General features: G+C 40.0%; 1 protein-coding gene across 1 annotated transcript in view; it reads right to left on the minus strand.

Moving 5' to 3' along the window:
* Positions 1-24,795, minus strand: part of IFT88 (intraflagellar transport 88) — a 125,468-nt gene that overhangs the window by 62,046 nt on the left and 38,627 nt on the right. The window contains exons 3-7 of the mRNA XM_025364090.1: positions 22,593-22,663; positions 18,546-18,632; positions 14,270-14,369; positions 8,448-8,534; positions 1,230-1,416 (exon numbers count right to left, since the gene is read on the minus strand). Coding sequence (XP_025219875.1) covers positions 1,230-1,416; positions 8,448-8,534; positions 14,270-14,369; positions 18,546-18,632; positions 22,593-22,663 — 532 coding nt within the window. The remainder of the gene's footprint in view (positions 1-1,229; positions 1,417-8,447; positions 8,535-14,269; positions 14,370-18,545; positions 18,633-22,592; positions 22,664-24,795) is intronic.

A 24,795-nucleotide genomic window follows, 5' to 3' on the forward strand; every position in this document is an offset into this window, starting at 1 on the left:
AAAAAAAAAAAAAAAAAAAAAAAGACAAATTTTACTATATCAATAATAAAACAATTCTTCCATAGAAGAAATTAGAAACAAAGTTAAAAATCTAAGCAATGGAGAAAGGAGAAATATTTAATAGTTACAAAACAAATAAATAAGGATATATCTAGGAAGCAAGCTCCTGCATGAAGACCTTTGTGCCTCTCTTCAGTGCTCTCTTCCCAGATACCCAAGTGGTCATAGCCTCCCTTCGTTCAGTGACTTGAAACATACATTCTCAATCAGGCTCTCCCATGGCTAATTCCTTCTCGCCTCCCCTATACTTCAAGGTTGGCAGTAGGCCTTCCCTCCTCCTTCAGGCAGGAGATTAAAGAGTCTTTTCTGGGAGGAAAGATACAATTGACTTATGGGCAGGTCTCCAACTAAACAGACCAGACCAGACAGATGCCCTACAGCAAAGTACCAACCCATCAATCTCCTTCATAGACCTAGAGATTCCACTCAGTTTTTAGCCATAAACTCCTGACATAACATAGAAAGGAGAATAAAATAAGCAAACCAAAGAAAGCAAAAAATACCTAGGCAGGGAAACGTTATTAACAATCCAAGAGACAAGACCCAGTACTGTACGGACAGGCGTTTGCAAAACTGCAAATTCATGCCCGACGTGATATTCATGCCCGGGATGATGATGCTCCACTTCAGGCAACCTCTGAAAGGCGGGGAAGAGAATGTGATGGTGGTAAGACTCCATGGCTTGTAATATTTGGCTTATTAAAAACAAAATCTGAAGTAAAGATGGCAAAATGTGAAAATGTGTTAAAGTGGGGTGATAGGTACACGGGTACTTATTTCTTGTGTGTACTTTTATGTATGTTTGAAATTGTTCATAATTAAAAAGTAAGCAAACGGGATTTTTTCCCATCTATCAGCTTGGCAAAAGTTAAAAGAATGATAATATCCAGTATTAGCAGAAATTTGAGAAATTAGGATTATACACTGTGATGGAAAAGCCTTTTTAGAGGGCAGTATAGCAAGCCTGATCCAAATTTTGCAGTGCATGGCTTCTGAATCATTAATTCCATTTAAAATAAACTATAATCTGAGAGGCTGTAGTCTTCAATTTTCTGTTAGAAGGAAGTCAACTCCTCCTCCTAATGTGTTTGAGCTCTTTAAGCAAAACAAAACAAAAACAAATACAAAGCAAAATAATTTAAAAAGCAATTTCGCCTTGTTTCACTTACCAATATTATAAAGCGCTTCAGTACAAGAAGAATCATTTCTTAGAGCCTCTTTATAGAATTCAGCGGCCTTCTCATAATCACCATTTGCAAAAACTGTATTCCCTTTATTAGTAAGAGCTGCTGGATTATATCTATCAGAGTTCACAGCTATATCTGCATAGCTGCTGGCTTGTGCAAAATCCTTTCCCTAAGTAAAATACATATACAAATTATTTGAATTTCATGAAATACTTTTTCTGACTGTTCTGATTACAGACATAACAATCAGACTTTCTGAGATTACAAATATAATGAACAAAAATATTTTACATATCTTGGTCTTGATAGTCTGATTCTACATAAGAGTTTTACTCATCAAGCTCAACCACCCAAGCTTCTTGTGATTGACTTCTCCACAGTCTCATGGTTAGAATAACAACACTATTTATATGTAGGTGGTTCCATGCTCAACGCCCAAATTCCATGTCACCATTTGCTGCAGTGCTCCCCCTCCCACTGAAGCCCTGAAATAGCTGTCACAAAAGCACTACCCTTCCTGCTCCTAGCACACTGGCTGTGTCACCTACTAGGCCTCTGCACTTGTAGCAATCCATTGTTTTTTCCTGTCTCCATGCCAAATGCTCTGTCAGGGCCTTGCCATCATTCACGTGAGCTACAGGAACCTCTCTGTTCTTAAATATCATGACTATCTGTGCCAGGTCAGCTTGGTTAACCCAGGAACTACATTTCTAAGAAGCTCCTTCACTATTATGCTCTTGTCTAGACTTGGCCAAAAGAGGAACTTGTGTGACATCTGGAATGCAGACCTGAAGCAGTGGCCTTTAGTCTCTGAAAGGCTTTTTCTTGTCATCAGATGCAGGACTGATGCAGAAGTGTCCATGGGTACCAGCTTCTCCTCACTCACTCCACTCCATGGGCAACTCTTCTTCCTGACTATGCCGTCCCTGCTCCATGACAGGGTTTGGCTGTGGCCCCCAGAGGAGGCAGCTGCACAGAGGTATCTGCTTCCCACAGAACTCCCCATGAAGGCCCTCTGGGTTCTACTGTGGCAGCTGGATAAGCGCGGCCACTCACTGACTGATGGTGATTCCTCCTCAGATCTCCAGCTCCCCTACTACATCGTCACCACCAGGCTCCTTCACAACTGTGTAACATTAAATTGCCATGCCCCTTCTCCCATGTCACTCACAGTGACAGTCCCTGGTTAAACTTTGTAAAAAGTTTAGATATAACTTATATATAATAAACCTGACCCCTTTAAAATGTAGAATTCTGTGGCATTTAGTAGGTTCACAAAGTTGTGCAACCACTGTCAATATCTACTTCCACCCTCAAAAGAAACCCTGTACCCATTAGTAGTCACTCCCCATTCTCCTCTGCCCCCAGCCCCTGGCAACCACTAATCTGTTTTCTGTCTCCATGCCTATTCTGGACACCAAATATAAATAGAATCATAAAATATGCAGTCTTTTGTGTCTGACTTCTTTCACTTAGCATAATATTTTTAAGGTCTGTCCATGTTTTAGCATACATCTGTGCTGCAGTCCTTGTAAAGTCTGAATATTAACGTCCCACTGTGTGGATAGGCCACATGTCCTTTATCCATTCATTGCTGATGGACACTTGGGTTGCTTCCAGGCTCCTTTATGGTTACTACAAATAACCCTGCCATGAACATTCATGTGCAAGTTTTTGTGTGAACTCTGATTGAACTCTGAAACAAAAATTGGTACCTGCAAGTGGGGTGCTGCTGTTATAAAAACATGTAACGTTGTCTTTTGGACTATGCAGCAGGCAAAACTGAGAAAAGCTGTGAGGGGCTGTGTTGGGGACTGGAGAGATGGTGGAGCATGAGTGAGCCTGCAAAGGCAGAAGGCATCATCAGAGGCTGGATAAAGAGCAAGCCACACTGTCACCGTGAAGCACTGACACAAGTGGCACCTACAGAGCGGGTTAGAGGACAGGAAGTGTACCTGATAAATCTGCCCGTGTGGCCAAGGGGGTTTCTAGGTAGGATGCTGAAGGGCCAATGAACTTATTTTAACTGGGTATACAATTGATCAGGTATAGGAAGATAAAAATGAGCTAAGGAGAGAACTGTTCAGTTTGCAGGTAGAATTTAGAGAAAATATAGAAGAACTAGGACTTGCTAAGGTAGAAAATAAAATTATTTCATGTCTCCAGTTTCTTGTGGTGGCACAAGATTCTCAAAGTAGGACCTGGTGGCAGGTTAGGGAACAATTCAAAGGTGTGGCTGTAATACCTTTCGTAAACATCTCACAAAGATTTAAGGTCATACCTAGCAGACCTTCTCTCCCAGGTAGTGAAACGGGCTTCTAAGACACTTCAGGGCTCCGTTCCACAGCAGCCTATACACCTAGTGGAAAGGGGTCTGTCCTGAAAAGAATTACGGATGCAGCTGTTGAGACACGTGGGAAATCCTAACAAGACTCAGAGAAAACCCTCCAAGTTTTCAGGCGAGTTGTACTGACTGTTGCTAGTTTGGATTAAAGGGACAGAGAGAGTCCAAAATGAAAAAAGCTCTCTCTGTCCCAAATGTCTCAGGGCAGAACACAAACTGAGAAAGTTAATCAGCTGCAAACACAGCCTATTTCTTTCTTATCTTTTTTTTTACATTTTACTTTAAGTTATAGGATACATGTGCAGAATGTGGTTTGTTACATAGGTATACATGTGCCATGGTGGTTTGCTGCACCCATCAACCTGTCATCTAGGTTTTAATCCCCACATGCATTAGGTATTGGTCCTAATGCTCTCCCTTCCCTTGCCTTCCACTCCCCGACAGGCCCCAGTGTGTGATGCTCCCCTCCCTGTGTCCATGTGTTCTCACTGTTCAACTCTCGCTTATGAGTGAGAACATGCAGTGTTTGGTTTTCTGTTCCTGAAACATAGGCTATTTCTTATACAAAAGGAAGATGCTCTCAGAAGGCAGAGCCAAGAGTCATAGAGGAAAAAGAATTAGGGGGCCACTTCGAGGGCGCAGAGCTGGGCCCTAATCAAGGAATATTCCTTTTTCTCAGACTAGGGAGCACTGGCCACACCTGCTTTGCTAGGTTTCAGAATCATTAAAGAAAGTGACTGTGATGTGCCTCCATCCCTCCCCTTTGGGGATGAGTGTCTTACAGGGGATGAGTGTCATGTCTTTTCATTCAGAAATCTTTGGATCAAGAAGAAATTGTGCCTGAGAAAGCTCCATTTCTTGTTTTTTTGTTTGTTTGAGATGGAGTCTCGTTCTGTCGCCCAGGCTGGAATGCAGTGGCACGATCTTGGCTCACCGCGACCTCTGCCCTTCAGGTTCAAGCAATTCTCATGCCTCAGCCTCCCGAGTAGCTGGGACTACAGGCATGCACCACCATGCCTGGCTAATTTTTTATATTTTTGGTAGAGACAGGGTTTCACCGTGTTTAGTAGAGATGAGGTTTCACTATGTTGGTCAGGCTCAAACTCCTGGCCTCAAGTGATCCACCTGCCTCGGCCTCCCAAAGTGCTGGGATTACAGGCATGAGCCACCAAACCCAGCTGGAAAGCCCCATTTCTATCCAGACCTGATGTAGATCCTGGCCTTTGAACCTGATGCTATGGTGGAATGAGATTCTGAGAGTCTTGGGAGGGCTATGAGTAACTGGGGTCTGAGTGTAGGCAGTGGTAGATTGTTACAATAATGACTTCAGTGGATCACACCTCCCAGGATTCATGTATGACTCATTCAGGTATGATTCTCTCTCATGTTTGTTTTGTTCAATAAAATAATAACAAACTCAATGTGCTAATACACACCTGTGTACTGGGGTTTGCTCTCATTGAACCCAGTCCCACCTGAGAAGGCTGGGATCCCCTGCTGGGGATGCTCTGAGGGAAGACTGAGTTGCCCTGGCCAACAGTTCAGCTAAGTGACAGGCATGAGGTAGGAATTTGGAACATCCAGTCTCAGTTATGCCTCAGAGGATGGCAGCTGCATGAGTAAGGCCAGGGAAGCCCAGTGAAAGCAGCATCCAGGTGAACCCAGCTCACTGGGTAGAATGTAAGCAAATACCTGGTGATTTCAAGCCACTACGGTTTGGGGCAGTTCATTACACAGCAAGAGAAAATAGATACAACTATATGCCAGATACCAACAATATACTTTCAACTACATATCATATATAAAACTACATAGGAGACTCATCACTTGGCCTCAAAACATTCTTGATTACAACCATTTTCTTCAGAACCAACTGTAAGAAATTGCTGATGAGATGCTCTAATAGCTCTGCTTGGTTGATTAAATCTAACAATTCTCTTTGCTTCTTTAAATTTTCTGTTGGTCTCCTCCTGCACAGTCGTCAAACTTGGTAAAGATCTGGTGACAAATTGGGTCAAAAATTCATTAGTGATTTTCTAAATTCAAAATTTAATGGCCATAATAGACACCATGCTTCACCCCGTGGACTTGCCCGTCAGAGCTGCTGGAAGTGCTACTGACCACCAGCCTCAGCAGGCAGCCCTCTCTGGAAACTGGGTGGAAGACAGAGGCACCTTGTCCCCCTTCCTAGAGATGACCCTTTTTTGGGAGGCAGGCCACATCCAACGGCTGGCTGGTGTGGGGGTACAAAGGCCCACCCTCTCTCTTTTCCTGCCTCCTTGTGAAGAAGGTGCTTGCTTTCTCCTTCACCTTCAGCTATGATTGTAAGTTTCCTGAGGTTTCCCTAGCCATACAAAAATGTGAGTCAATTAAACCTCTTTCTTTTATAAATTACCCAGTCTCGAGTATTTCTTCATAGCAGTATGAGAACAGACTAACACACCTCCTGTCTACTTGTTTCCATCATTACAAAAAATGTTTAAATATATTTAAAAAGAAACTCAACATCTTTTCCCCCAATCAGCACCCCCGTCTAGACATGTAACTAACTGGTACCACTGTCCTACCAGCAGACTGAAGCACTGGAGTCATTCTTCAACCAGGGGTTTGGATCTCTTTCTTCATCTTTACATATATGAGGGATATGATACCTTTCCACTAGCAACAGCAGTTCAGCACAGCAGTGCTTCTCAATGGTGCACAGATCAGAAGCTCTAAGAGGGACTGGAAACATGGTTTAATAAAATACCATGACTTTTTTTCTCATTTGTTAGTAAAGAAATGTTTAATAAGCACCTGTCGGCCGGGCGCGGTGGCTCACGCCTGTAATCCCAGCACTTTGGGAGGCCGAGACGGGTGGATCACGAGGTCAGGAGATCGAGACCATCCTGGCTAACATGGTGAAACCCCGTCTCTACTAAAAATACAAAAAAAAAAAAAAAAAAAATTAGCTGGGCGTGGTGGCGGGCGCCTGTAGTCCCAGCTACTGGGGAGGCTGAGGCAGGAGAATGGCCTGAACCCGGGAGGCAGAGCTTGCAGTGAGCCGAGATGGCGCCACTGCACTCCAGCCTGGGCAACAGGGCAAGACTCCGTCTCAAAAAAAAAAAAAAAAAAAAAAAAGCACCTGTCATCAGCAAGGCACTGTGCACAATACAAAGCTGAAGCTGATGGGCTAATGGAGAAGAATCACATATAAACCATTAAAATACAATGCTGTAAGTGCAAACAAAATATTCTAGGAGCACAAAGGGAGGTGAGAATATCTGCCAAGGAGCGTCAGGAAGGCTTCATATTTCAGTTGGGTCATGAAAGTAAATTTAAACAAGGGGTTGGATCAAATGGAATATTCTTACAATAAGGGCAGTTCTTGGAAATCTGTTAAGCCCATTCCTATGCCATTATTCTGAGCAAAACTTAAGCAAAACCCAAGACGCTGGAAATTCAAGAGCTACTGGCTAAGGCAGAGTTAAGGAGTTGTGGTAGCCTTCTAATAGTTTACCGCCCAGGTATATGGTGAGGTCTGGGTTGCTGTCATGCCTTCATCTGGGTCCTTCCTGGCCCTGCCACCTCAGCATCAACAGTTATTCCTAAGGAAAGCCCTTATAGGCTTCTTCTACACGCAGGACAAAATTAAATCTCAGATCATTTCCTCTAAGAATCATAGAATGACAGAATTGAAAAGGATACTGAAAAATTACACAGTTTAGTTGTTTCTAACCTCCAGCCCTTAAAATCGTAGAGGTTCTTAAAGTGACAAATGAAAATCTACAATTTTTTCTTTTTTTTTTTTTTTGAGACAAGGTATCTGTCACCAAACAGGAGTACAACGGACAATCATGGCTCACAACGGCCTTGACCTCCCCAGCTCGGGTGGATCCTCCCACCTCAGCCTTCCGAGTAGCTGGGACTACAGGCACGCACCACCATGCCCAGCTGATTTTTTGAACTTTTTGTAGAGACAGGCATTGTGTTGCCCAGGCTGGTCTCAAACTCCTAGGCTCAAGTGATCCACATGCCTCAGCCTCCCAAAGTGCTGGGATTGTAGGCTTGAGGCACCACACCTACCTATAATCAATTTTCAATATTCAGAAAAAGCCTATGAGAAATTCTGTATTTTCTGGTGAAAAGAAATGACTCATACACACTTCCCTCCCAGCACTTTCTTGCCTCTGTACTTTTGTTTAGTCCCCGTCTCCCTACAAATGCCCCTTTCTATATTCTGACCTGCAAGATCCAACTCTCTATGAAATCTTTCCTGAAAGCCCTAAATTAGAATGTTCTTTGCCTCCTCTGAATTTCTGAAGCACTTATTATCTATGTTAGTTTATTGTTCTCTACTTTAAACCTTCCTTCCTTGTCTACCTCCTTTGTTCCAAAGACAAGAACGCTCCCCTTTAGGGAGCTTTTAGACTTTCGGTATTCCCATGATTGGCATCCAGTAGATGCTCAATGAAAGCTTGTTAGAGATGATACTCTGTAACCTTACATCAATCTTTTAACCTAAGATGTCACTTTCTTTACTAATAACACAAAAGAGTTGAAACACATCTCTAGCTCTTCCAGCTGTACGTTCCATAATCTATGATGTGATACTTATCACTACAATTTTTCTCCCTCCCTTCCCCTTCAGAGATGGTCTTCTCACTCATGTCTGCCAACTCAGCCCCTGGCCTGGCACTTGTCATGATCAGATCCTCTATACACCTCAGTCCACTTACCATTCTCCACCAGTATTCTTTGGGATTTCTCCTTAGGCATGATCCTCAGGCAGAAATTTAGCAATACAAAATTAGCAATACAAAAAAGAGTTAATCATATACTAATATATTTAACTCTTAGTAGTAAAAAAAACTTACCATATAATACAGGGCTGAGAGATTGGTCGCAGCTGCACTTTTCACTCTACTGTCCTTTTTTTCCAACATTTTTAAGATCTCTACAGCCTAGAAATGGAATATCTGAAGGTTACTACCATTGTAATACGACAGTACTCAAGCTTAGGGTTGGGGAAAAGATCAGTGTTCCTGAAGGGTACGACCAGGGAAGGGCACAAAAGGCGTGGATTAACATGTTCAAGAAAACAGGTTACCAGAAGAGAATTTCATTTGAGAACTAGAATTTATAAAAAAGAAAAAAATGGAAATTCTGAAATTAAAAATATAATTAAGACAACAGAGCTGAAGAGAGGCCTGGTAACTGGAAGAAAGGTCAGTAGTAAGTAATGAGCCTTGGAAGGCTTGGGCATGGTGGCTCATCCTATAATCTCAGCACTTTGGGAGGCTGCGGCAGAAGAACTGCTTGAGGTCAGGATTTTGAGACTAGACTGGGCATAGGCGTGAGACTCTGTCTAAAAAATAAAAATATGATGATGATAATAATAATAATAATGAGCCTTGGGAGTCATGTGATGCAGCTGAGTGTTTATCCTGCATAACGGGGTGGGCAATGAGGCCCTGAAAGGTTTTGCCTAAGAGACGTGATCAAATTTGATCTTTACAAAATAATTCTGAGGTTTCTGCTTCTGGCCATGACTGACCAGCCTACAGAAGACCATTCTTTGACAGAGAACAACTAGAAAGATTATAGAAAATACTAAAAATATTTTTGAAGGCACTGTAGAGCGAGCTAGCAAAGCAACCAGGACTTCAACGCCAAGGTCCCAGAAAATGTTCAGACTAAATGAAGCATGGCAAAATAGATGGCTAAAAAAAGTTCCTAGAAAAGAACACAAGAGACTTATGGGAGCATAATGAAAAGGTCTAACAGAAATGTAATTGGAGTTTCAGAAGGCCAAGAAGGAAAAATCGCACAGAATTTTTCAAAACCAGTAACAGAAAATAATTCTGGAAGTATTACAAAAAGTGATCTGGAGTAGATCCAAATATAATTACATTTTTAAATCATGAGAAATGAAAGTATGTCTTTAACTGCCTGGCAGGTCTGAGAAAATCCTAACCAAATAAGATGTGTGGGACGCTCAGTCACTTTACATGAAAGGTGAATGAGTATCAACCTAGAAATTGCTACAGAATATCAGAAAGAAAACACAAGGTAGAGAAAGGCACTGGGTCTTCCTTCCTTCCTTCCTCTTAAAACACATTTACTGATTAGAGGATGCTTGACTCTTGGTGCCTCCTGCTCCTAGAAAGCAGCTGTGTACAAGCAAAAGTAACTGTTAGCGTTTATAATGGTTGTCAACTATAGCTGTTGCAAATGTCTGACAGATTCTGAGATGTGGGCTGTTCAGTGTTTGACCTCAAATGAAGTACCAGTAGGCAAACTGACTCAATTTTTTTGAAGGACAGAAGATTTTAAAACACTCAATTTCAGATACTTTGGTTAGAATATGAGTAAATTGTTATCCTTTTATTTGTATTATTTGCACAACAAAGTTGCCAAGCAAATTATTCTTTTAAAGGGTTTTTGATGACTTCAAAGAAAACTGATGGAAGTTTCTAGGTCAGCAGTTTATAATTCTACAAAGTAAACACTGGAAAAGAAAAACCCAAACATTGTATCCTCACTTTCAAGATTCTGGCCGGGGGCGGTGGCTCAAGCCTGTAATCCCAGCACTTTGGGAGGCCGAGACAGGCGGATCACGAGGTCAGGAGATCGAGACCATCCTGGCTAACACGGTGAAACCCCGTCTCTACTAAAAAAAATACAAAAAACTAGCCAGGCGAGGTGGCGGGCACCTGTAGTCCCAGCTACTCGGGAGGCTGAGGCCGGAGAATGGCATAAACCTGGGAGGCGGAGCTTGCAGTGAGCAGAGATCCGGCCACCGCACTCCAGCCTGGGTGACAGAGCGAGACTCGTCTCAAAAAAAAAAAAAAAAAAAAAAAAAAAGATTCTATCATTTGCTTTCTTGGAAAGATTTTATAACACTGCCACAAGTTCCTTAAATTTATCTAAAAAATAATTGCTGCTAATACTGCTTATCCTATAGAAACTACCTCACTGATTCTTTATACAACCTCCACAACTATTAATATAAAAGCTACCACTGTTTTGAATCTCTAAGTTTTATAAGCTGCATTTCACTTTAAATAAGAATTGAGATAGTTTAATCTTCACTTTTAGACTGTGTCACAATAAATGGTATATTACTTTAAAATATAAGGCACTTGGACAGGTGTAACTCATATACCCATTAAACTCTCCAAAGTGTACAGGAAAAGAAAGCTATTCTCTACAACATCCACAAAACAAAACAAAAAGAATGCTAACAAGCAATAAAAACAATTTTTTTTTTAAAAAAGGAGTGTTATAGTCCTTTGTATCATTCCTTTTAGAAGCAGCCATTTACATTATAGTCAAGGAAATGTGTTAAATTTTTAAATTTTGATATATACTACTTTGTAACTCATTAATAACAATACTTTAAGGCTATATTTAACATCAAATCTATTTTCTCCCAAAATGGTTATTATGAATCCAAAAAACAGTGCAATCCAAAACTATTACTTAAAAAACTTGGCAAAGGTATTTACAACTTAAAACATCCTAAATGGGTATCACGTGACAAACTAAAAACACTTCATATCATACGTTTCTAAACTATGATCTATTCTAAAAAGGCTACACAATTATTCTAATAAAAGGAACACTCTCGGGTATTTTTTGGCTCAAGTTTTGTTTTGAAATAGGCTGTTTTCTTTTTTTTTTTTTTTTTTTTTTTTGAGACGGAGTCTGGCTCTGTCGCCCGGGCTGGAGTGCAGTGGCCGGATCTCAGCTCACTGCAAGCTCCGCCTCCCGGGTTTTACGCCATTCTCCTGCCTCAGCCTCCCGAGTAGCTGGGACTACAGGCGCCCGCCACCTTGCCCGGCTAGTTTTTTGTATTTTTTAGTAGAGATGGGGTTTCACCGTGTTAGCCAGGATGGTCTCGATCTTCTGACCTCGTGATCCGCCCGTCTCGGCCTCCCAAAGTGCTGGGATTACAGGCTTGAGCCACCGCGCCCGGCCAAAATAGGCTGTTTTCATAACTGTTCTCTACACGTCCATAAATCTATATAAAATATTTGTTTTTAAAAGAATATTCTAAGTTTATTTATAAACGGAACTGATAAAGTGCAGTCAAAATGGCAAAACAAAAAATAAAAATAAACAATGTTAGCTTGTCTGTTTGTTTCCCTGAAAACAACGAGGAAAAGGGATCTATGTCTGTCCTGGTCTCCTTTCCCAGCTGATGCCATCTAGCTCCCGGCTTCAGCATTCCGCTGAGCCCGCCCCTACGCCGAAACTGGCCTCCAGGCCAATGGCTTCATTTCATCCACTTTGGGCTTTTTGGCAGAGTCTATTTTTTCAATTACAAAAGTGGCTACAAACACCATCATTATCAAAAAGACCCATACTCTGTGATTTCAGCATCTTTTTCTTGAAAAAAAAAAAAGTATTTAGAGCTAACTCCAGAACTATATCCTCACAGAAGACATAAATTTTTCTTTTTCACTTTGAATTGTAAATAAAGTAGTTGCCATCAAATGATTATTATGAGATACATCAACCCAATCCTTTTTCACTTAATAACATTTCTTTCAAACTAAGATTGTATTATACCCACCTCATAATACTTACAATATACAAACAAAAGAAAGAGTGAAAGCAGCAATGATGAAAAGAAAGCAGAAATGGCATTTAAAAAAAATCAGTAAACCAATTGATATTAAAAACTTGAAAATGCAAATGGAACATAAGATACTTTGAACGAGAATAGCTAGGAAAGCACAGATAGTAAGATCTGAGTTCAATAGGTTTTAACATTTAAAAATTAGTGTTTATTGCTTAATAAACATAGTTTTAAAACATGAGCTATGATAATGCATTCTTAACCTTTTTTTTTTTTTTGAGATGAAGTCTCGCTCTGTGCAATGGTGGGATCTCAGCTCACTGCAACTTCTACCTCCTGGGTTCAAGCAATTCTCCTGTCTCAGCCTCCCAAGTAGCTGGGACTATAGGCACACACCACCAGGCCCGGCTAATTTTTGTATTTTCAGTAGAGACGGGGTTTCACCATAATGGTTAGGCTGGTCTCAAAACTCTTGACCTCAGGTGATCCACCTGCCTCGGCCTCCCAAAGTGCTGAGATTACAGGTGTGAGCCGCCACGCCCGGCCTCTTAACCCTTTCTAAAAAGATCATTTAAAAATAAAATGTCAAAGGAAAACTGTGCAAACATGGTTTTCTCCATTTTGTCATCTATAACAGTACATGTCACACACAAAATTTTTTTGTCCATATAGCACTTTAGCAAGATAATAAAGACCAATTTGATTCACATCACTTCCATATAAAAAGGATTACAACGTTAGAGAGTCACTGGAGGCATTTTTCATGACCAAGGATGTGATGATCAAATGACAGGATACTTTGAAAAGTCTTTTTCAAATGTTTTGTAAATGCTCAAAAAATTAAGCTCAGTAAATTAACATATGCAATGGAACCACCCCATAGTACTACATTAATTTTATATATGTATTTCATGAACACTAGGGTTGCTTTTTTCTACTCTCATATTTTTTGAGTAGATAGTATTCTCCCCACTTCCTTTGTTAGTCCTTTCTGTTGTCTCCCAGAGCAAAAAGTTCTCTAAATAGGAAGACAACCTGAAAGCACAGGCTTGGGAGAGGATGTGGGAAAGACGCTGCAGCTTTCTCTGGTCCTTGCTCTCTGGATCTAACTGGGAAGAGCTGAGTGTTCTAGGTGCTGGCATATAATGACACTAACCACTGGTGTTATAGACTAGGACATCAAGTCATTCTGTTCACTCTCTTTGGTTATCCCTCTTTCTTACAGCTGTCTAAGCCTCCTGATTGTGTGTCAGCTCTGTCCTAACTGAGAGACTGCTGAAGGGGGAGCACCCACTCTACCCCCACCCAAGGTAGCAAGGGAGCAGCAGTGCCAGTGAGAGATCTGCAGAGTTCTAAAACCCCACACAGCCATGTATGGACCCTTCCATTCCCAATGCAGTGTCAATGAGGAAACCAAACACAAAAAACAGACTATAAGGAAGCTGCTCTGGTGAGGATGGCAGGCTCCCAGCTTCCCATGCTCCCTAGCATAATCAGTGTTCCTAAAAACTTTATGCTTTGGGGAACACTTTGAAAACCTCTAGGGGAAAGTTAATCTCCGGAATAGAATATGGTTTATAATTTAGCAACCATGCGATACAAAGAAAGTATTTACATTTTAAGAAACAACGGCCAGGCACGGTGGCTCACGCCTGTAATCCCAGCACTTTGGGAGGCCCAGGTGGGCGGATCACGAGGTCAGGAGATCAAGACCATCCTGGCTAACACGGTGAAACCCCGTCTCTACTAAAAATACAAAAAATTAGCCAGGCGTGGTAGCGGGTGCCTATAGTACCAGCTACTCGGGAGGCTGAGGCAGGAGAATGGTGTGAACCCGGGAGGCGGAGCTTGCAGTGAGCCGAGATCGCACCACTGCACTCCAGCCTGGGCAACAGAGCGAGACTCTGTCTAAAAAAAAAAAAAAAGAAACAACAGACAAAAATTAATAAAAGTTTAAAACTACTTTAATGAAAATTATGATAAAATAGAAATAAAAATATTAAACTTCAGAATAATCACAGATAACATTATTCCAGAAAGGAGTTTCCCTGTTTTTATTGCTTTGACCAATTAAGATATGGAATTCCATCTGAAAAGTTTTTTAAAACTTACCTGGTTATAGTCCTTTTGTCTCAAGTATGTGACTGCTTTGTTTATTTCCAGATCATTGGCTAGCTCTACATATTGAGAAGCTTTCACCACTTCCACGCACCTATAAGGGAAAGCATAAAAAAGTTTACTTGATTTCGTTTTAGTATATTGATACTGTTGGTTTTCTTAAATGTGGCTTTTCAAAGATTTTTTAAAGGGTCCCTAGTACTCTGTAAAGGTAAGCACTTGATTTGCTCCAACACAGGTTTTAAGTTACTGAAGTCTTCAGTTCTAAATTACTTTTCTTATCCAATTTATCATTAGTCTATTTTGATTTCTAATCAATTTAAGTAAAAATTGGATTGATATCTACATTCTCATTTTTGAATTAACTATTGTAACAATTTCAATTTGTAACAGATGAGTTTCCATATATTTTTCCATCTTAAATGCTCTCGTGAGAAAACTTCTACAGAACTTATAGAATATATTTAATTTGACAGAATGCTGTCTTTTTGCTGTGTCCTCACATAATAGTAGGGGCTAGCTAGCTCTCCAGAGTCTCCTTTCATAAGGGCACTAATCCCATTCAAAAAGTATCCTACCAGCTGGGTGCGGTGGCTCATGCCTGTAATCCCAGCACTTTGGGAGGCTGAGGCAGGCGGATCACGAGGTCAGGAGATTGAGACCATCCTGTCTAACATGGTGAAACACCACCTCTATTAAAATACAAAAAACTAGCCAGGAATGGTGGCGGGCGCCTGTAGTCCCAGCTACTCAGGAGGCTGAGGCAGGGGAATTGCTTGAATCCGGGAGGTAGAGGTTGCAGTGAGCCGAGATCGCGCCACTGCACTGCAGCCTGGCAACAGAGTAAGACTCCATCTCAAAAAATAAAAATAAAAATAAAGCGTCCTACCTTCATGTCCTAATCACCTCGAAAGGGACGACCTCCTAATACTATCACCTTGGGGGTTAGGATTTCAACATATGAATGTTCGGGGAACACAAATATTCAGATCATAGCACTCCAGATATCAAGTGTTACTACAAACTATAGAAATGTAAGCAATGTGGTTTGACTGCAAGAGTAGAGAGATGGACCAAAGGGATTGAATAAAGAGTCTACAAACAGACTAATGTATAGTCACTTGGTATATGTCAAAGGTGACATTACAGTGCAGTGGAAAAAGTAAACTATTTTCCATAAATGATGCTGGGTTAACTGGATAGCCCTATTACAGAAAAGAAAAGAGAGAGAGAGAAAAAAAAAAACTTGACCTTACTTCATACTACACACAAAAATCAATTCCATATAGATCCTATATCTAAACGTGAAAAGTAAAACCTCTAGCATATAGGAAAATATTTTCATGAAGTTGGGGTATGCAAAAGTTGCCTTAAAAGAACACAAAAAGAACTAACCAAAGAAATACAAACAAGGGCAAAAGTCTTGAATGGGCACTTCTCAAAAAATAATATTCATATGGCAAATAAACATATAAAATCAGCTGTCAGTGAAAGGCAAATTAAAACTACAATGAGATGCCACCAGTATAGCTGGCTAAAATGAAAAAAAAACAAAATACACCAAGTATTTGTAAACTATTCGAATTTTCATGCACTCTTGGTGGGGGTGTAAACAAGGATAGGAACTTTGGAAAACTGTTTAGCAGTATCAAAGCTGAACATACACACACCCTAGGACCAAGCCATTTCACTCATAGGTATATATCTAACAGAAATGTAGGCACCACCCACCAATAGACATGCACAATTGTACCATAATATTGACAGGAGCATTTACAACAGGTACAAACTGCAAATCACAATGCCCAGTCACATTGAAATGGATACATTTTTACATATTAATACCATGAACTACTAGATAGCAATGAAAATGAACAAACCACAGCTACATGCGAGGACATGGACAACACAAACACAGAGTAAAAGAAGTCATATGCAGAAGAATATGTACAGTACGATCCATTTATATAATGCTTTTAAAACCTGGCAAAACTAAATTATGGATGCCTGCTTAGGTGGTTAAAGTATGAAGAAAAGCAAGGAAGTGATTATCATCAAAGTCACTCTTCAGGGACATCAGTCACTCTTCCGAGTTGGATAGCCAGTGATTAGGATTGGCATTTTGCAAGTTGCTAACAATGTTCTGTTCTTTAAATTGTACTTATTAGGGTATGTAATGGTTAAACGTTTGTTTGTTTTGTGATGTATCATTGAGCTGAGTTACCATTTTGGATAATTTTTTATATGTTTATATTTAACAAACATAAACAATCCAGAAAAAAGGTTAAAAATAATTTAATCGTATACAAATAAGTTAACAGAAACACAGTAAGAATGCTAGAAGAATTCATAGTAAAAATTGCAAGTAACTGCAGAACTAAGTTTTCTCTTCTGTTTTTTCAGTAAAACTGTGGGATTATGTGTAATTTCCATTACACAAGACAGTTACCTGGACAGCATTAAAAAAATGTAGATGCTCTACCCCATTTAAGACCAACCGAATATCTGTTTTTAGTGAGTTCTTCAGTCAGTGGCATTAAAGAACTATTTGCACAGTACAGAGCAATGGTTCTGTATGTGGGATTTATATCACAGAACCCCCTAGGAGGCTTTATAAATACTGATCCCTCTGTCCCAACACCCAGAAATTCTGATTCAACTAGTCTACGGTGCAGCCTGTGTGTTAGGACTATTAAAAATTTCCTCATTTTAATATGCAGTCATAACACCGGTAAAGAGTTACAGTATAGTAGGTATTAGAATCACTTGGGGAGGCTTGACACAAATGCAGATACTCACTCCAGACCTCAGAACCCTGACTCAGATCTACAGGGAAAGATGTAGGGAGCCAGATTATCTGCACTTTTAACAAGTAACCAGGGCAATTCCAATGAACAACAATCATATGCTACGTAAGAAAGTTTTGATCCAGCCGGGGGCAGTGGCTCATGCCTGGAATCCCAGCACTTTGGGAGGCTGAGGCGGGCGGATCATGAGGTCAGGAGATCGAGACCATCCAGGCTAACATGGTGAAACTTCATCTCTACTAAAAATACAAAAAATTAGCTGGGCGTGGTGGCGGGCGCCTGTAGTCCCAGCTACTCGGGAGGCTGAGCCGGGAGAATGGCATGAACCCAAGAGGCAGAGGTTGCAGTGAGTGGAGATTGTGCCACTGCACTCCAGCCTGGGCGACAGAACAAGACTCCATCTCTTAAAAAAAAAAAAAATGCTTTGGTCCAGGACCAACCACATAGACAACAGCGGTCCCATAAGATAATGGTGCTGAAAAATTCCTATTGCCAAATGACATCCTAGGTGCTGTAACACAGCATCAAAACATTTGTGGTGATGTTGGTGTAAACAAACCTACCGCACTGTGTCAGTCTTATGAAAGCACAGCACATACAACTATGTACAGTACATAATACTTGATAATAAACGATTATGTTACTGGTTTATGTATTTACTGTACAGTAAGGCATCGCTTGATGATGGGGATATGTTCTGAGAACTGTGTCATCAGGCAATTTCATTATTGTGGAAATATCATAGGGTGTACTTACACAAACCTATATGGCATGGCCTACAACACACCGAGGCTATACAGTATAGCCTACTGCTCCTAGGCTACAACCCTCCACAGCATGTTACTATATTGAATACTATAAGCAAATATAACACAATGGTAAGTATTTGTATATCTAAATCTATCTGAACATAGAAAAGGTACAATTAAAATATGGTATAAAAGATTTTTAAAATGTCATGCTTGTATAGGGTACTTACCATGAACGGAGCTTCCAGGAATGGAAGTTGCTTTGGATGAGTCACAAAATAAACTCTGAGTGAATGTGAAGGCCTAGGCTATTACTGCACACTTTTCTACAACTGGCAGCACAGCTTTGTTTATATCAGCATCACCACAAACAAGTGAATAATGCATTGTGCTACAATTTCCAGGCAGCTACGATGTCACTAGGTGATAGGAAATTTTCAGCTTCCTATGTTACCAGACCACTGTTATATGTGTGGTCCATTATTGACTGAAATGTGGTATATAACTACTTTATTTACAAAATAACATGAGTAATAAGAAAAATATCTTATTAGGAACTTTAAAATAGCTTATATTAATCTTAACATATAATATTATCTGCTTGATAAATATGAATCAACATTTATATTCATTTTTCTAATGACAATTTAAATTTAAAAGTATAAATTATGAAAACAACCATATCCATGCAGTATTATAGACTTTCTCTCTTACCAATCATAACCTGCAGCAAAAGATGTTTCAATTACAGGAGCAATGAGTTTTGCAGATGTCATAATGTATTTTTCTGCCATGGCTTTCCTATATCAAATAAACCAAAAAGTTGTATTTAGAAATACAGTATAAAATAGTTTAGATTTCCTAAAATTTAAGTGTAAACATTATCAAAACTAACATACCACAAAAGCCTACTAAACAATGGACAGCTACCATAGAAATCTATTTACGACTCAGGTTTAAAACCATGACTAGGAAACGTGATTAGCAAGCCATGATTGCCTGCTGGGTCAACGGTGTTCATTTCTTTTCTTTTTCTACTTTATGATGTCATCTGACAAACTGAAAAGATACTGGAGAAACACAAGGCCTTGCAGTGGAACTTACATAGCCTACACTGCAGACAGGAAAGTAAAGAGTGAAATTACCACTGAAGAAATTGTGTGTGGTAAAGAGTAAAACTGAATTACTACTTGTTGCTTTTGTATGTATATATGTGTATCTGTATCTATGTGTGTATATGTACATGTACATATATAAAATGTGTATCGTCAAGGTTACTGGAAAATCCCCAAGTGCTTTTCAAAGTGGATGTAACAATTTATAGTGGTGGGTAAAAGTTCTCTTAGTCATTTCTTCTCGAATTTATATATAAGTAGTGGTTTTTAAAATGGACTCAAAATGTAATATACTATTTTGTAACTTGTTCCTTATACAATGCTGTATTAATACAGAAATAATCTTTCCAGGTGTGGCGCAGTGGCTCATGCTTGTAATCCCAGCACTTTGGGATGCCAAGGCAGGTGGATCACAAGGTCATGATATCGAGACCATCCTGGCTAGCATGGTGAAATCCCATCTCTACCAACAATACAAAAAATTAGCCAGGCGTGTTGGCAGGCGCCTGTAGTCCCAGCTACTCCGGAGGCTGAGGCAGGAGAATGGCGTGAACCCGGGATGCGGAGCTTGCAGTGAGCCAAGACTGGGCCACTGCACGCCAGCCTGGGTGACAGAGCGAGACTCTATCTCAAAACAAACAAACAAAATAATCTTTCCAAGTCATTAAACATTCATCTTGTTATTCTTTCTTTTGAACTTTGAGACAACTGTAGATTCACATGCATTTGTAAAAAATAATGGAGATTCCATGTACCCTTTACCCAGTTTCCTCCAACAGTAACATCTTTCAAATATCACAACAAGATTACTGTTGATACAGTCAAGACACAGAATATTTCCACTATATTTCCATTCCTTGTTTCCCTCCAACTCCCATCCCTTCTTCATCTCCTAACCACCACTAATCTGATCTCCAGTTCTACAATTTTATGATTTTGAGTGTTATATATAAAGAATAAGATTATATATAATCTTCTGGAATTGGCTATTTTCGCACAGTATACTTCCCTTCAAATCTATCCAAATTGTTGCATGTATCAATAGTTCATTCCTTTTTGTTGCTGAGTAATATCCATGTTATATGTCAACTGTTACAGAAAAAGCATTTGACAAAATTCAACACTCACTCATCCTGAGTAATATCCATGTTATATGTCAACTGTTACAGAAAAAGCGTTTGACAAAATTCAACACTCACTCATCATAAAAACATAAGAAATAAGAGAGAGCTTTCTCAATATTACTGAATTGTGATTTTTCCTTAGTTTGTTAGGAATTACGTTGGTGAATTACGTTGATTTAAAAATAACGAAGCAAACTTGCAGCCTTGGAATTAATCCTACTTGGTCATGGCGCGTAATTTTAAAAACATATTTCTGAATTTTTAAAAAACAGCTTTATAGGGATATAACTCATATACCATACAGCTCACCCAATATAAAGTCTACAATGCAATGGTTTAGGTATAGTCACAGATTTGTGCAACAAGCACCACAATTGCTTTTGAAACATTTTCATCATCCCAAAAAGAAACACAGTGTCCATTAGCAGAAACTTCCCTGTGCCTATCCAGCCCCTGGCAACCACTAATCTACTTTCTGTCTTCATAGATTTGCCTAATTTGTACCTTTCATATAAACAGAATCATAAAACATGTGGTCTTTTTGTGACTGGCTTCTTTCATGTATCATGTTTTCAAGGTTCATCTGTATTGTATTGGTTGGTGCAAAGTAATTGCATTCAATGGGAAAAAACGCAATTACTTTTGCACCCACCTAATAGCATGTATCAGTACTTCATTCCTTTCTACGGCTGAATAACATTCCATATTATGGACAGATCATATATTATTTACACATTCATTAATTGTTGCACATTTGGATTATTTCTAATCTTTGATATTATGAATAATATCACTATGAAAATCTGTATACAAGTTGTCATGTGGACATATACTCTAATTACTTTCGGGTAAATATCTAGAAGTAAAATTGCTGGGTTATATGGTAAGTCTATGCTTAACCTTTTGGGGCACTTCTAGGCTGTTTTACAAAGCACCATTTTATACTCCCACCATCAGCATTTAAGAGTTCCAATTTCTCCACACTCTTGCCACTACTTGTTACTTTCTTTTTTATTACAGCATACTAGTAGGTGTGAAGGAGTATCTCACTGCGTTTTCAGCTGCATTTCCCTACCAATTACTGAAGTTCAGCATCTTTTCACGTGTGTATTGGACATCTGTGTATCTCCAGCAGAGGAAGGAGACACTCCACCTTGCCACTGCCAGGTGAAGGTGGAAATCCAGCCCCTGACACATGGCCTCCGTTGACACCCAGAATAGGCAGGGGGTCCTTGTATCTGTTGGGCAGGGTGGGAGTTCTTGCTTCCCAAATAGTCCATCCTACTAATATCATGATGGGAGGGCTTTGCTACAACTGGGTGACAGTTAAAGCCCTGACGCTCCACTAAGCCTCCTCTGACACAACCCAAGGAGAAAGGATTCAGGGGTGCGTCAGTACTGCTGGGTAGGGATGGAATTCCAGGCTCCCCATATGTCATCCACTGACATCAGAGGAATGGAACAGCCTTTAGGGGTTAAAGTCTTAGCTCCCCACTTCACCTTTTCTGACACCACCCCAGTTGTACTTTTAATTCCACCCCCCAATCTCCAGGGAAGGGAGAAAGGCTGCAGACTGAGTTCAATCACCAATGGCCAATGATGAAAACCAGTCACGCCTACCTACATCATGAAACCTCCATAAAAACCCTAGATGACACAGTTCAGAGAGTTTCCAGGCTGATGAACACATGGAGGTGCTGGAAGGGTGGTGCACCCAGAGAGTGCACAGAAGCTCTGCACTATTTCCCCCACATTCTGCCCTATACACCTCTTCCATTTGATTGTCTCTGAGTTGTATCCTTTGTAATAAAGTGGTAAGTATAAATAAAGTACTTTCCTGAGTTTCGTGAGCTCTTCTAGAAAACTACTGACCCTGAGGAGTGGGTAGTGGGAGCCCTCCATTCATAGCAGGTCAGTCAGGAGTTCAGGAGGCCCAGGCTTACAACTGGCATCTATAGTTAGGAACAGGGAGCAGTATTGTGGGACTAAGCCCTTGGTGTCCAAGGAATTGGATAATTGGTTGTTGGTGTGAGAAAAACCACACATTTGGTGTCAGAAGTGTTGTAAGTAGAAACAGGTTGTAGTACCATATTAGAAGAAGGAAGAAACAAAATAAATAGAATCTTGTCTATGAGAGCTAATACTTAATTGTGTGGCAGGATAAAAAAAATAAAGACGTCATTTCATTTTTGAAATAAAGGTAAGATAAACAAATCTCCAATAATGTACCAAATGCAGAGGGAAACAACTGACAGAATAACTGAGATTGAGTAATTGAGATTAGCACGAACACTGATTATTCTGAATGAGAAAAGAGAATCAGTAAGTACAAAAATGAAATAATAGCACTATTCAAGAAATATATTGAATATAACAAGTTCTGTAAGAAATAGTATGCACATTCAACCCTTTTATAAAAATTAAAACTAAATTATTTTAAGTTTCAAATATTAAGTATCTTAATACTAAACATTAATTAAATAATGTAACTAATAACTACATTATTAAGTTTAAAATACTACCTTTCACGTTCCATTTGCCTGAGGTGATCATTTTTTATAGCTTCAGTTACTAAGTTAGTATGAGGATCATCCTGGTAAAATAAAATGAAAGAAAAAAAGAATAATTCAGAAGTAAACAGCAAGAACTTAATTTTGTTTTGTTTTGTTTTGTTTTGAGATACAGCCTCACTCTATTGCCTAGGCTGGAGTGCAGTGGCATGATCATGGCTCAATGCAGTCTTCACCTCCCTGGGCTCAGGTGATCCTCCCACCTCAGCCTCCCAAGTAGCTGGGACTACAGGGGCATGCCATGATGCCTGGCTAACTTTTGCATTTTTTGTAGAGATGGGGTTTCACCTTTTTGCCCAGGCTGGTCTTCAATTCCTGGGCTCAAGCGATCTGCTCACCTCAGCCTTTCAAAGAATTGGGATTACAGGCATAAGCCACCATGTCCAGCCAAGAACTTGAATTTCCAATAAGCCTCCCCACTAATTAGTTTTAAAAAATAGAGAGTAAATTAATCCTTCTATTTTCCCTTATGTAAATTAGAACTTTCTTTATTCATATTTCTGATTACCAATCACATTCCCCATTGAACTCACCTAGAGTCTAAGAAGCTGATAAAAGGATCAGGATGGAAAGATTAGGACCAAGTACACAGAAGCTGTGGTTGTTAGTACAAATATGTAATACTTTAATTCTAAACCCAAATATAAATGCTTCAATCATCAATTGCTTAGTATGATCCATATCTCTACTCCCCATTAAAAACACAGATGATTTCTACAACTTACATTTTTTCTCAATATGAAAACAATATATAACAATTAACATTTGCCCAGCACCTAACTGTCTTCCACGTGCTCCATGGTTTGTTTGGTTAGTTTTGTTTTGAGACAGTCTTGCTCTGTTGCCCAGACTGGAACACTGTGGCACAATCATGGGTCACTGCAGCCTCAACTTGAGCCTAGCTCAAGCCATCTTCCCACTCAGCTTCTCGAGTAGGTGGGACTATAGACATGTGCCACCATGCCTGGCTAATTTTTTATTTTTTTATTTGTTATTTTACTTTTGAGACAAGGTCTCATTCTGTCATCCAGGCTGGAGGACAGTGTTGTGATCACAACCCTTGACCTCCCTGGGCTTAGATGATCCTCCCACCTCAGCCTCCAGAGTAGCTGGGACTACAGGTGCACACCACCATGGCTGGCTAATTTTTTATTTTTTTGAGACAAGGTCTTACTCTGTCACCTAGTGTGCAGGGGTGTGATCACGGCTCACTGCAGCCTTGACCTCCTCAGGCTCAGGTGATCCTCCCACCTCAGCCTTCCAAGTAGCTGGGACTACAGGAGTGCAACATCAAGCTCGGCTAATTTTCATATTTTTTTGTAGAGTTTCGACATGTTGCACAGGCTGGTCTTGAACTCCCAGGCCCAAGCAATCCTCCCACCTCGGCCTCCTAAAGTGCTGGGATTACAGGTATGCGCCACTGTGCCCAGCCGCCAGCTACTATTTTAAGCATTTAACATGCATTACTCATTTAATCCTCACCTATAATCCTCACCCTAACCCTATAAGATAGGTTATAATAGTTAGTCCCATTTCATATATAAAAGAACTGAGGCACAGGGAGAGTAAGAGCTGAGTAGTAGAGCCAAGGCATCTGGCTTCAGAGCCTGTATACTCTTTAGCCACTTGCTACACTACCCTTATAATCTTTTTTTTTTTTTTTTTTGAGATGGAGTTTTGCTCTTGTCACCCAGGCTGGAGTGAATGGTGCAATCTTGGCTCCTGCAACCTCCACCTCCCAGGCTCAAGTGATTCTCCTGCCTCAGCCTCCCAAGTAACTGGGATTACAGGCACCCGCTACCACGCCCACCAGCTAATATAATCTATTAAGAAAATCTATTAAAAGTTCAACTCTGTGAAATTGAAAATATATCATTTTTATCTAAAAATAGAGGCAATTTCATGTGGTTTTACTTAATATAAACTAATATATAGTATGCCAATATTTTATTTGTAAAAATCTGGAAAACATTTTAAAACCTTTTACAATCTTATAGCTCAGAAGCTACTGTTTCTATACTGGTCTGGATGCTTCTAGTTGATGGTCATGTATAGGTGTGCATGTCTGTATGTTCCCACTTAACACTATACAGTATTTCCCTAGGTATTTGAAAATAGGTGTGCATGTCTGTATGTTCCCACTTAACACTATACA

Source organism: Theropithecus gelada, chromosome 17, assembly GCF_003255815.1.
Source record: "Theropithecus gelada isolate Dixy chromosome 17, Tgel_1.0, whole genome shotgun sequence".
Taxonomy (NCBI): Eukaryota; Metazoa; Chordata; class Mammalia; order Primates; family Cercopithecidae; genus Theropithecus; species Theropithecus gelada.